The sequence below is a fragment of the Monomorium pharaonis genome, chromosome 11, assembly GCF_013373865.1.
Source record: "Monomorium pharaonis isolate MP-MQ-018 chromosome 11, ASM1337386v2, whole genome shotgun sequence".
NCBI classification, from domain to species: Eukaryota; Metazoa; Arthropoda; class Insecta; order Hymenoptera; family Formicidae; genus Monomorium; species Monomorium pharaonis.
In genome coordinates, this window is record NC_050477.1 from 2883273 (window position 1) to 2898580 (window position 15308).

A 15308-nucleotide genomic window follows, 5' to 3' on the forward strand; every position below is an offset into this window, starting at 1 on the left:
AATTTCAGTTATTTCGACATTTCCTCGTGAACATTTAAAACAGATTTTACATGCGCAATTTCTGCGTTCGGTACACTCTCGTGAAGGTTTAATGCGGGAAACACGAATACACGTGTATGGCTCGGCTTCCACTGGTATAAAGAATATTGAAAGCAATTTTTGATAACAAATATAAATGTTACAACAATACGGATTAATGAATTTCGGTTGTTTTCAGTCACCGTGCTAGCGTATGAAGATTTAAAACGGATTTTATTATACGTGATTTCCCCGCAATCGGAACACTGATTTCACCTATCGCTCATCTCTAACGGCAGTAACGTCAGATTCGAGCGCGTCTTTTTAGGAAGAAAATACAAAGTAACACAAGATACACGTGTATATATGTATATAGAATGACATGATTTCACTAATATGTCAGGAGCGTCCTGACAGCGAGTTTCACTCGGGCCAACGAAAGTGCGATGTGATGTAATGTGTACCAGATGCAAAAAAAAACCGTCATCTGTTTTCGTACTGACGCGCGCGCGACGGTGAGACTTACTTGGGGATGAAGTTCGCTCCGACGACTTTTCCAACCAAGGAAAAGTGTGTAGCGAGCGGTGGAGAGATAGATTGAACGAGATGGTAAAAAAAGCGCGCGTACCTACGTGTGTACATACAAATTACATGCAAACGATAAGAAGAGTAAGCAAGAGGATTTATCGTGTGTCAACAAGATGAAGATTATAATAAATATGTGTGGGTATTTATACGTCGTCAAAACGTGACGATAACGTGGCTTATGACATTTGCGTGAGAATGTATGTGTGTGTGTGTGTGTGTGTGTGTGAGAGAGAGAGAGACACTTTATAAGATAGCTGATATTCGCTCCGAAGAAGAAAGACGCGCCGGAAGAAGTTACAAAGATGTACCGGTGGAAAGACAGAGAAGGTAAAAGAGAGAAAGATAGACTTGGTTCAACTAGAAATATAGAGAGAGGGTGTAAAGAGGATCGAGCACGAGCGGCGGTGGCGGTGGCGGCGGCGGCGGCGGCGGCGGCGGCGGCGGTGGCGGCGGCGGTGGTGGTGGTGGTGGTGGCGACGACGACGACGACGGTGGCGGTGGTGGGCAAAACGTAGACGTAGAAGAGTAAAGGGATGTGAGACGTACACATACTCACGCAGAGACGAACACACACGGAGAAGGATGGACAAACGGGTGGTCGCGGTTAGCGACACCCATGCGAGGCCTGAAAGCAAGGGCAAAGATGGCCGACGTGCATGAGATTAGGGGCGCAAGCGTAACCGCGCGAGGCTCCGCCCCCATTCGTCGAAGCTCTCCGTTCTGCTGGCTGATGCCGAGCTCACCCCCTTTACTCTCCCACCCGTACACAAGCGCGAACCCTCTCGTCGTGGGCAAGCGTCACGCTGCCGCATCGTCCAGGACCACCAACCCCCGCTGCAACCCCACCAGCAGCACCACGTACACGGACAGCGTTCCTGCCATCCCCCTGGAAGAGTTCATCCGCGAAGCGCTCCTCGCCGGCCAGTCAGCGCCAAAAAGTGCAGAGCTTCGGGACAAGAGTCCGTGTCCTGCCCTGCGCGTAACCTTTAACCCTTGTATATGGCAGTGACGAGCCGGTGCTTCGTCCCTTTCCCTCCGCCGGTGTCACCCCGGGAGTCTCGTGGGACACGAGGAATCTGGTGACTTGATTGTCTCGATCGGTTTCCCCAGCCCTTCTTTGGCGGGAACGTTGACGTCGTAGGGTGGACCCTAGTGAACGTCGAGTGAAGTGTCTGTCTGGTAGCGGTGCAATCGATCTTGGTTCGCGGAAAGAAAGGTGCTCGCGAATACGCGATCGTTACGGTGATCAGTTGATTGTCATCGGCAACACACCCACAGGTGCTTCTTCGTTGACTGTGTGATTACGTGATTGCGGTGTTCCGTCGGATGTCCAGTCTAAACTGAAACGATAGAGATGCGGAACCGCGAATCTCCAACATTCTCCGGCGCTATACGGGTGGACTGTGATCTCTGATGGACCGAGACCGACGATAAGTGGTGCATCCTGAGGGTGCCGAGATCCCTCAACGGATTTGATTATCGGTGCGTTCTCCATTGGATTCAATTGGACGTGATTCTCGAATCGCCGCTCGATTCAGCTCGTAATTGCACGGTGAAAACGTGAACGGCGAACGTACAACGTACTCTCTTTGAAATCACAACGCTTTGACACAAACAGACTTTTTAATCACACACAGATGCGAATGCGTCTTGGAGCCAAAAAACGCAGCCGTCGCTGCTGGTGTCGCGCTTACCGTTCCGTCTGAGGGTGTCGATTCGGGAACCAGCCGCGAAACCCTCTAAGCCGAGATAGGCTTAGCGGCACGCAGAATGATGTACTCACCGGACAAAATGATGGGGAGCAAGGGACTCCACGGGGCACCGATCACCGCCCCGGGGTGCTTTCCCTCGGGGAGATACTCGCCGCCGCCTTATCGCGCCGCGCCGGATCCGATGCCGCCGCCGCCGAGGCGATGTATGCCGAACTCTACGGTGAGTGAATTTATCTCTGTTCTCTATTAGATTTCCGTTAAATCTTACACGTTTGTCTCATCCGATAATTTCGAGGATCCAGGATCCATTATAAACACCCTTGGCGAGATCCTTCGCGATATGTGGCGGATTGCGGCGTCGGTTTCACGCGATGCAACCATCAGTTGATATTTGCAGTATTGTTGGGACCAATTCCATTTCTTCCATACGAGTTATACATTTTTTATTCGTTCTTTTGCATTGTATTGTATTAGGAGGAATGTACTACAGCAAAACTTACTTGCAAAATTCTTTTTTAATATTTACATAGCGGTGAATGTAAAAATAGAACCAAAACTACAATGCATTAAGCATTATGAACATTATATAATAGCATTCTGAATAATATAAAAAGTGAATAAAATAATAAAATTTATTGAATATTTCTTCAGTCAGTCTTAAATTTCTTAATCACGTAAAACGTTTAATAAAATATTCTAATGTGTTCAGTAATAGAGAGACGAAGTCTGGCTTCATTCATCGATTAGATCTCCTGCTTCGATGAACGGATGAGTAAATCAAATCTAAGATTTTATCTAAGAAAGTACATGTGTGCGTCAATTAGTTACCCTTGTAAGTTTGAACAATATATTGCAACAAAATTTGGTCAAGGAAGTTGAAAGTGCTGTTGCTTTTCTTATCGATAGATGTGTAATTATCCAGTAAAAGTAAATATTTAAATAATAACAATTTTTAAAGTCATATCGGATATATATTAGTCTACGAATTAATTTATAATGATAATAAAACTTAATTTTAATAAATTAAAGATACAATTTGTCTGGTTTTTTTTTAAGAATTGAAAAGTTTCACAAATTCGTTAAAAATATTCTTAAAAAAACCAATTTTCTTCCATTAAAAATTTAAATAAAATTCATTCATTAACATAACAAAAAAATCATTATATCACTGCGTATATATAATTTTGTATTTTCATAATCAAAGGCGGCAAGCCAATCAGTATTATCTAGCATCTAAAATATAACGTATAATATGTATTTTAGATTTAACTCGCTCAATGTATTGTATATTCTATGCGACGCGTTTGAATGTATTCGTGATTACATTGTATTATTTATCACGCATGCAATATTACAAATTGTGAAACCGATATGCAATTTGTTTGCAGTTATTTAAAATACATATGAAATGGTAAACTGGATAAACGTAAGAATACGACTCTACGGAACATTTAAAGAGGGTTGCGAGGCGTGTCGTTGAAATTTCTCTTCATTCGTTTTCATTGCCCGACACTTGACCGCGTCGGTATGCTGTATACTCATATTTCTCGTACTTACTGGTGACATGTAGACACACTCAATTTTAGTGCGAATATATCTATAAATATAACTGCGGGGAATATCAAGAATACGTACGAACTCATGTTTCTTTTTATATATTCATGGAAAGATCAATATTTCTTCCAATTTGCGTCTATATTTATAAATCATCGCCTTTTTGAAGAAGTCTAGATCCATTTCTTTAGAATTGCATTTAGCTAATAAAACAGATGTTTCTAAAAATGTTATTCTCTTTTATTGATTTTACACGCATTTTAAGTTCAAAATTATAATCAAATAAATTCATCAAAAAATTATATTTTATCTAAAAAATTTATGTACATTTAATAAATTGTAAGAATAATCATTAATATTTATTGAAAAAAGTATAAAAATCTAAATGATAAGTTATATTTTTGTTACTGTCGTGTTATAAATGTACAGTATTCAAGAAATTTATATCTAAATATGTCAGAAAATATATTATGTATATAGTAATATATTAATATGTCAATAATCTCTGAAATAATAAATAGTCTAATACATTTGTTCTATACATATAAAAAATTACCATTGTAAATAAAATTTAAAAAAATCGTTTGAATTAAACGAATCTAATTATAAAATTATATATAGATATTTTTAGCCGCATTAATAAAAGTATCGACAACATATTGTTTGTAGATAATTTTTCAATTCACAAATTTAAAACTTAATTTCTACTTCTATGTATATAAAAAGAGCTTGTAATTTTTTCTTCCTTCTTCATATCTAGACAGAAGAGAATTATGTCAATTATTTTCTGATAAGTTTGTCTCCAATTAGGAGCAATCGAATAATTGAATATTATAATTGAAATTAAACTATTATTCGCGCCAAATACCAAAGTTAATACAACAATCAATCGCAGCGATCTGATTGCGCTAAATTGCATTACCGGGCTGTCGTAGAAACGCAATCTCAGTCAATACAAAAGTGAAATTGGTCGGGGAAATATCCGTAGCGATAGAATTTGTGTCCGGCGAGAAACGCTCAATAAAAATAACTTTCGATTCGCGGTGCAGTTAAAATTAAACGTCTCAAGGTTTCATTTAAATCATATTCCACGATTTGCCGAAGCGCTGCATTTAGAGTGTGCACGTAGGTATCGAGCGATATGTTTTTCTATCAAGGTCGAACGAAATATCATTAAAGAAATCGTTTACGAATCATACGGCGTTTGCGTTGCCCAAAGGCCTCGAGTCATCAGCGAAAGGAATATGAACATACGCGTCGTGAGCACGCGCGCGCGAAAAAGACCCTCTACATAAGATTATTTAAAATAAATAAAAGGAGAAATTTTTGATATTATAACAATGAGGATTAAACCGCTCGAGTAAAGTCTAGGATCTGAGCGAATATCGATTATTTTAATGTCTTACGACCCCTACGGCGAGTTTACTTAGTTGTGAATATGCCGCTAACTTTACCTTACGCTGTTAGTCTTCATAAATTTAATAGGACAGAGACATGAAAGCCATTCGTCACCGTTTTTAATACAGAATAATTGGCGCAATCCTAGAAAAAGTAAAAGCTTATACAAAACTAGCTCGGTCTTTAAAAATACTCACACTTTATACGGCCGTTATTTTAAATTCAAAATTAAATTTATCTTCCTGTTGTTCTATATCCTTCTTCTAATTGCAAATTCTTGAAACAATAGCCTGCTGCAATTATTTATTATAACTTTCTAATTTGGGGATTAACTCTTTCTTTCTGTGTGTGAGAGATTTATTGAAATCATGTTTTTAAAATGTTTAACAATGCGAATAATAAATCGATTCTGGCATTCAATTTCGAGATACCAGTATTTACAAGTAATGCAAAAGTGTATAACAACTTCATTATAACGTAACATTGCAAATTATATAAAAGTAAGGGAAAGAAAGGAAGAAAAATCGAATAAATTTTACATCTCTATTTACATCAACATTACAGCAATTTAATCCATGCCACTTTTTGTCGTTACAATTGAAAAGAGAAAGGAAAGAGAAAGAGTTTTGATTCTAATCTGATCTCATCGATCTCGATTCATCTTATTTTATGGTAATACTCATAAAGCCCGCGAAACAGATACCTAAACGAAATCAATCACGGTTAAGCCACGTACGTTTTCTTCTCTGCCCATTCCTCGAGCCACGCTCTCATCTCCCTTGTTCTTCTTGTCCTTCACTTTTCCGATCCCCCGGCAGACTTCTCCGACTACCGAGGTCGAAACCAAAAACTATATCGAACAACCGAAGCGTCGAGTTCCCTCCCCCGTCGGCGCGATGCGTTCCCTGGGCTACATCGCGGGCTCCGCAGTCTTTAGTTTATTCATGTGACGTAATAGGATAAAAACCGTCGCTACGAGCTGAGTGCCTAGATGAGATTACAGCCGTACTGTTACGCCCGGTAACGCGAATCCGATGTAATCGCCCCTTCCTTTGATTTTTCTGTTCAGTTCTCCCGATAACGCGCGAGAGGTGGCTCCGCTCGGAATGCATCCCGGCGTACTTATACCACCTCACTCCTTCATCACCTTTTCCTATCTCCTACCGTTTCCATTTCATTCGCACGCTAATGCTTTGAAGGCCTTTTTCTTTTGATGCACTATAATTTTTTTAAGTGCGGACACAGCTAATGCTATAATCGAGTTGTGATTCCGAAACCACGCACGAAACACTTTTGCCACATTCCTTCACTCTCTACATTTGATCGAATTAATAATCTCTCTTTGCCTGCTTAAAAAAATCTGTATTTTTTAATTTAAACAATAATAATAATTCATTGAGAAAGGATTTAATTTATTTACACGAAAAAAGACACGAGATTCCGATATTTATAATTTCGATGCATTTATAATTTTTTAATCGTTGTAAGTCGTTCACTTATTAAAAAATATATAAATAAAAACGATCAGAGACCCTGTTTTTCACAGCTATTGTATTTTGGATCGGCCTAAAATACTTAATAAATATATGCTCCGATAAATATGAATACGTTACAACATTCAGAATTTATAAAGCTAAGACAACTAATATTATCTTGAGATCAATTTAAAGGAAGAAAATTAGAATTAAATTATTATCAAATATTAAATTTTTTTCAGAAGCGATTCGTTGATAAAATGGCAATGATCAATCAGCGATTAATGGTCATTCGGATGTACATTTATTTTGATGTTGCGCAAGCGCGTACGAATGGATGTTCGCGGTTAAAAGAAGGTATCGATGAAGGTCGGTCGTTAATTGTCTATCGCTATTAATTGTCTATGAGCATCAGGCGCGGTTTTCACCTACGGTGTTAATTATCTATGATAATTAATACAGAGATCCATTACGTATTCATCGGCTTGATGGTAATTATTCACGCTTCGTTGGACGTTACTTTGCATGTTTTCTGGTTGACAAACCTTTCATCCGGGTGGCATATTAACGATCCGGCTTAATAAACGCAGCTCTTTTTACACATCATTAATCTTTTAATTTTCGCCTCTCGCCGCAATGCAGTCGAACTTTGATATCAAACATTTGGATGCTGCATGTGCATTATTCATTGCGCGACCATGTCGCGATGGCAGATGAGCGATGCCCGCTCTATAACGACCTAATTTTTCTTATCGTTGTATAAAAATATGATAATATGGAAAAGTTTTGTTCTATTATTCTATTCTCTTCTATCAAAAAAATAAGAAAGAATATAAATCATATATATAAGAAATTTTTTAAAGAAATAAATTACATACATTGTCACATAATGTCTATGCAATTTTTTAGAAAAATGTCTTCGATTCAGTTTTCCATTTTTTAATTCCTGATATATGTACTGTTGTATCTATTTTTATATTTTTCGTATAATCTTTCGATGAGAAGAAAAGAACCACGAACATGATAAAATTAAAATCTAATAAATAAATCTTATAAAATAAATATGCAAAACAGTTTAATATACACGCATGAATTATAGAACCAGGCATACCGTATATATTGAAAATGAATTGAAAGAAGTTTTATTTAAATAAATTAAATTTCAAGTCATTAACTTGTAGCTCAAGATAACATAAAATCATATTATTAATGAGGAAGAAAGGAGACTAAAATTTGATTAATATAAAAAAACAGTATATAAAAAATATGATACAATATTCTTTTTCAATTTTTGTTTTAACTTTCTCTCTCTTTTATATTATTAAGAATATGTATATAGGAAATCGGGATGAAAATGAATAATAGCGATATAATATCATTATTAATATCACTATTTTAATACCAATATATTATCTATAGAAAATCACTATCGAATTAGTGGATATACCGATATCACAATAATTTAGGTTACTATGTTAATATTAATATCAAAATAAATAATTTAACTTAGTCTTTCTATATAATAATAAATAGCAAATACAAAAAATATATAAATGCAATTTCTTGAAGCAGTCTTCATATTCACACATAAGTACAATGAATACTAATGATGATAATAATTTTATCTTATATTTTAAGTAAAAAGAGAAGAAGCCGGAAAAGAAATATGGTTTAAATTTACTAAAATTTTTAGTTTTGAGAAATTCTTGATATTTTGAAAGATGTGATTTTATAGTGATTTGTTTGAGAGATTCAACTCTTCAAATAACCATTTTGTTTTAAGCAAATGTTTGAAGAAACAATGCAGTTGTACGAGTGAATGGGTAATGGCAGGCTACAAATTTCTCTTGGAAATTGCAGGGAAAAAGCAACGACAGACGATAAACATCGCGCGAAGAGCGGCCAGTAGCAATTATCGATTGGTCCTCTATATTCGGCATGTCATTATCAATTAACCATTGAAAGTAAAAGCTCTTTTGCTATTTGAATAGTATGTTGCACGTCGCAAAATCATCATAAGTTATTTTTTAATTAAAATTTTTTAATTATATATATATTTTATTAATATATAAAATTGTTAACTTTTCAACAGAATTTAATTTGTAAGTTTAATCTATTTCTACAATTTATTAAATTTACTAAGTTAATGATCTTTTAATAAATGTAGATGTGGTTTTGGATAACATTCTTAAAAAATTATTATACTATAAAATTTAAAATAAAAAAATTGTACGTTAATGTTTTATGAAAATCAGTAGATATCATTTTGCTACTATCATCCTTTTTTGAAATGGATCGAATAGAAAATCGTCATTCAAATTGGGCTAATTTTCTGAAGAAATCTTGATAGAGGGTGACGAGACCACTGCGTCTCTCATCAAAATCTGAAAAGCGACATATGTGTGGCGTCGTGACAAGCGATTGTTCGTGCGCGACACGGCGGTAGTAAGGCGACAATTAACGTCAGAAGTGCTTCACGGGGCGGGCTTGAATTATTTTATGCACGCAGGGATGGCTCGCCGGAGGGGTGAAGGGATGGTCGTAGCCGTGCATTACGGCGTATACGTGCCACGGCTCCCCGCTCGGCCACAAGATTGCATAATCGATATCCGGCCTACACCTGTGCCTCTCCACGAGTACGCACCTGTGTACGAGCGAGGAAAAAAGTAAAGCGGTGTGTACGTGTGTGCCTACATGTGCAGTGCTCGAAAAAGATTATTCGTGGATATTCCGCCGCTGTATATTCGTGTCATGCGGCTTGCCGAAAACTCAACTGACTCACTTGATATAGGGTCAGATATAGTCGTGCGAATCGTTAATGTGCAGCATGATTTTAAAATAGATTCCCAAACTTCGATTTGTGTATGTGTATGTAAATTTTTCTTTAATAAAAGTGTAAGTAAACGGCAGTTTCTAACTTATATGTAAAAAAATGAAAGGCTTCCATAAATTGTAGAAATAAATAGATAACAATAAATACAAGTGAATAAGAGAATCATATTTTTAGTTTAACTTACGAAGCAAACTTTGTTTAAATGGAGATTCAATTTGAAACATAATTATCTAAATTTACTGTTAAATATTAAAAAGTTGCAAATATCAAATTTTATTATATTAAAAAACGGAATTTGTATTTAATTATCTGTTAAAAAATATATTGTTAAAAGTGAAAGAAGAGAGTAGAATCTCATTTGTATTTCAATTGCATGTCATATCCGCAACCCAATTGTTCCGTTAAAACAAATTCGAAACGCCTCGACCTTGTTACACACGTTATTTGAGCTACTTTGAATTATAAAGGGTTAAATTTTCTAGTAAACGTGCGGATATAAACGTTAGGAAAGAAATTAAAAGAAGGCGGCGGCGTGAGAAACGTGGCTCTGCCGACGGTGCATTGCTCGTCTAGGTCTACGGAATACTCCGAAGTATCGAGACACGTCGACGCCGGTCGAGTACGTCGATCATGGTCGTCTGCGATAGTGAGGGTAAAGTAGGTGGATAAGAGTAGCAATGGGATCGATGCATTTGAGTCGAATATCAATTGCTGCACAGATATACGGGCAGTTATATCTGGCCTCTTTAAAATTAAAACGCGAGGTATCACCTATCATATACAAATCAACTTAATGTAATCAAAATTATAAACGGAATCTTTTTTAAAACGATTATAATGATTACGACAAAAGTCAATTTTCTTCAAAATACCAAAATTTCTTTGACATCGGTATAGTGAATGGCAGCAATCAATAAATCGGAGCAATTTTTTAATAGATCCTTTGATATATACCTTGTCAGTACCTTGCAGTGGAAGTACGTCACACTTTTTCATAAATCTTTAATGATCCTTAATAATCGATTAATAATTAATTATTCAAATAACTTTTTTCTAATACAAGTCAATATTCAGTTTAGATTGGAAGAATTATTTTAAGTTTGTAAAATCGACATATTATTCTCATTGTTGAAACATTTTATAGACTTTCTTTTTGAATAAATAATTTCGGTGTAGTCAAATTGTTCAAGAAATTGCAAAAGAGAGAAAAAAAGCCGCGCTATGGACAGCTTAGCCCCATCGCTAGGAGGAGATGGTTCACCGTTTCACGATCGTTTCACCTACGTTTGCCGAATGTATATTTCTCTCTTTCTCTCTTTCTCAGTCGTAGAAGACCCGCGGACGATCCCGCACACGGGACACTGGGGACACATAACACCCCCGGTTACATCCAATCACTCCTGATTTATATTTACTACTCACTTGGCCCCCTTATTTATTACGTTTCACGGAGACGCGCAGAACGAAAATGTTAATTTGCGCAATTGAAAATTATGGCGGACCACTATGGGCACACACATCGAAAATGTAATTCTTAGCAGAAAAGCTAGATGAAGAAAACTAGTTTCACGAATGTCTCTTAAGGGGAAGATCTAAGATTCGACATGTTTCGGCATAGTGGTATATTTCTTACTACTACATCGGATCAGGCTTTCGGCTTCTTATTCTTATTGTTATTGTTAGTAAAAATCAAACTATTATTAAAAACTTTGATCAATTACAAAATAACAACATCAAACAGCTTTTTCATTTTATTAGATTGGCATATAAAATTTGTTAATTTTTTTTCACACTAACAATAAGATTTATATTAAGAAAAGCTATAAAACTGAAATTTAAAAAAAATTATACTAAAACATATAATGGCAATTTTACTTCAATTTTGTGTTATAATTTGTTTGCAATTTTATTTAAAAGATATGTATGTATGTATAAGAAAATCTTTTGCGCCAATTTAATAAAAAAAAGGAATTGCAAATAAAATTTATTCATTACAACATTCGGTGTAAAAAAAATTTACAAATAAGATCCAATAGTACAAATGTTTAAATATAAGACATTTCTAGATATTTTTAACTAAAATTCCAAATTGTTCCAAAATTACAGACTTGCGTTCTAATTATTATCTTTGATTTTAATGTAAAAAAGATACGATTAAAATGGTCAGTTGCGAAAATACGTTTTCAAATAGATTTGTGAAAAATAATATACTTATTTGAACTGGATATAGTTCCATTTTCAAACTCTCTATCCGTCCACACAAATGCCACGCAAAACCTCGCAATGCAGCTCGATATAGGGCTTGCGATGTGTCTTGTGCCATGCGCCTTTTACACACAGGTAAATCTATGTAGACCTTGCTTTCCTCCTATAAATAAACCCACACGCGTATACAGGTGCACGTAAACTACCGTTCTGGACACCACGAAAGTCTTCTTGCTGTATAACAGTGAAACGTGGGTGGTTAGATAGACGAACGACACTTCCGCCTTGTCTCTCCAAGTTCCCCGTTGCATCGATTTTATCGTTCCCTACTTTATGAAGATTATGCCGCAGTTCAAACACGATAGAATACTAACATTCGATCGCACATTTCGACTAAAAATGAAAAAAAAAAACTCAATTTTTATCTTACTCAAAAATATTAAAAGTAGTTATCGAGGGTTCTTTAACTGAAACAATTAAGAGCACACTTCAATTTTTATTACAAAGGAGTATTCTGTTACATATTTGTCATTACATCTAGAAATAGTATTGAACGCGCGCCTGTTTCACCAGGTCAAAATGTTGCAGATATAGCACATTAAATTTTTCCTCGAACAATTTAGAGTCGATCTTTCCGTAGAAAAAAAATCGATCGGTTGCCGTTACTCTTTTCGAGGAATTAAATAGAATCTATCGTCGCGGGCAGTAAGAGCAGCGGCAAACGATGCGTGTACGCGTACGAAGCTACTCGTCGTGCCTCCCTACAAATGGGGACTCTACAACACGCGCATATATACCGCAACAACCTGTACACGCACCACGACGACCATGGGTGGCCGCACGGAAAGGTGAACATTATTCCCATACCGTTCTCTCCGCGGTTTAACGCTCTTATTATTATTTTTATTAGGGTGCCGTAGTATATAATGCCATCAACCCCACGAGTAAGCGTTCGCAGGAAATAAACCTAAGTGTATAATTACAATAATACTTATCGGGGCACCCTCCATGGGTTCTCTTCCCTTCCACGTACCCTTCCTTCCTTCCTTCCTTCCTGAGTTCTCGTTCCCTCTCCGTCTCCCTTTTCCTATCTCTTTCCTTCGTGATTAAACGTGGCCCTGTGTATGCCCGCGTGTACCTTCGAACACAATATACCGAAGGGACGAAACTTAACGAGTAATAAATTTACCGCGAACTTGTCTTGATCCCCTCGTCGCGATTAGTTCTCTAAAGATGGACGCGCGATGTGCACCTAAGTCCTTTCAGAAAGATTTAAAAATCGAATTAAAAAAAAAAAAGAAAACTCTATTGCTTTTGAACCTAACACGTCCCATTTCTTTAACTGACAAATATCTCTATTATTTTTTATATTTTCGAATAATTTCGGAATAATTATTCAAATCATGTGAGTATTATCATTATTCGCATACTTACACTATAGTTAAAAATTGTTTATTGAATTAAAATTGCACGATTATATACGCATCCATCATTCACGTATAATCGCACGCACATTTGACTATACGAGTATTTAACACGCTATAAAACATATCGAGGGCAGTGTCCTTATCCAAGAAGCACCACACGTGTGACCCGCGTGTATCGTGTCGTACATGGGCCAAAGGATGGGACACGTACGTGTACCGGATGCCGTTCGATCCGTGGGTGAGATGATCGTAACGGCGCGGTACAAACACGGACCATCCCCATCTGAACTCTATCCGAACTTCGTAATTCTCCCATTTAGGAATTCAGTCACGTATACTGCCGCGCCGTGTTTGAACGCACACACCGCAGAATTGCTTATCTTTTATAGCCACGTTTGCACGTGTTCCTGATATACATACGTATATTTTATGTATGACGTGTACAAATGTATTTATTATATCTCGATAGTAAAATAAATTAGAATAATATAATGACATCTAATATTATCATAAGTATTACATCAACTGTGCCTATTCAGGTAGAACGCGACACAATTATTTCTTTAATTTTATTTTCTTTATTAAATAACTATAAAATAATAAAAAGCAGATTCATTTTTTTCGTTAAAAATATTCTTGAAAAGAGTTGTCGCCTCTAAAATTTCATCATCTTAGACACATGCCTATAATATTTATTAATTAATCATATTCTGTTTTTGCATTATAAAATTTGTAATAAAAACAAAATAAGATAAAAACAAGTAATGCCATAAATTTCTTGTTGTTTAATATATACTACAAAGTGTTATAATTTTTAGAATTCCTACCTTTAAATATATTTGCATAAAATTCATTAATGTCGTAAATTTAGCCAATAAATTTTCTTGCACAGAAAGAATTTAAATCGTTAAATTCTTCATTCTTCTTTCATTCTTTTCGTTTCATTTGAAATTACATAATAGTTTTTTTTTTCTTCAAGAACGCGCATATTTATATTATTTCCTGCGTAAGATGATAGATATTGTCACCACGTTACATTTAGAATCGTGACGGATGACAAGTTTGTCAAAAATATCGATTACTCTTTTAACTTTTGCATTTGTCTTGATAAATTGAAAGTATATCATGTTTTTAGGGCATTCCCCATTTCTCTCTCTCTCTCTCTTACCGAGAACTTCGCTCGGTAATGACAGCGTTATCACTTTGCCGGACCTGATATATCGTCGTCAAAGTATAGTTTATGTCCTATGCGAGGTTACCTCTATTGCCGGCACATCGTATAAAACGTACAATCAATTTTTGAAGAGGACATTCAATCGATCTGTCTTGCAGCATGCAATCGAAGACGTTCCCTGAATAACAAACTAACCGAAGCGGCTTTGGCAGCCGATTCGTGCACATGTTGGCTCATGCAGTATTATTTGCCGGATCACTATTTCTTGATCCACTCGCGTTTGCACAAACGAAATGAACTTTCGCGTGTATGGAAACTATATAAGAACGGTATGTACATCGGTCTGATTTTTCTTTCCTATAGCAAGATATTTTAATGCAACTGTGTCGCAATACAAGATTAAGCCCGATACATCGAATAATTTATCATCGGCATGTGCTAGAGATTGCCAAACAATTGCAACAAAATATTCAACAGCCTTAATGGCTGCATAGTAATTATCAATTTTATCAAGTTTATGAAATCATTGCGCGTTTAATCAATGACCGCAATTATTCATATCTGACTCTAAATATTAAACAATATTGCAAACGATATTGTTTGTAAGACTTTATCGATCACTAAAAGAATAAAAACGAAAGAATATATTAAATGCAGTTATTCAATACTTTTACAGAGAACAAAATCTACTCATTCCATACACATAGCATTATACACAAAAATTTCATTTCATTTCAAAGTTAGTGAAAATTTAGCGTTATTTATTTTTTATTTTTCTATGACGTTTCGTAATCATGATTATCTAATTAATCAATGTGCATAATAATTGATAATAAATTCGCGACATAATTTTCTACATTCTACGACGCGTTATTTTGTGTAATTTGTTTTTTGTTGAATGTAATGATTGCTAGCTATTGAATA

General features: G+C 35.9%; 1 protein-coding gene across 4 annotated transcripts in view; it reads left to right on the forward strand.

Moving 5' to 3' along the window:
• The first annotated feature begins 1143 nt into the window (after positions 1-1143).
• The window catches only part of LOC105831190 (inhibitory POU protein), a 44142-nt gene continuing 29977 nt past the window's right edge, over positions 1144-15308 (forward strand). Inside the window, exon 1 of one of the 4 annotated variants that reach the window (XM_036293603.1) lies at positions 1144-2538. In XM_036293603.1, the coding sequence (XP_036149496.1) occupies positions 2377-2538 (162 nt within the window). In that variant the 5' untranslated portion in view covers positions 1144-2376. The remainder of the gene's footprint in view (positions 2539-15308) is intronic. The other 3 variants (XM_036293602.1, XM_036293601.1, XM_012671170.3) reach the window with 3 other exon arrangements.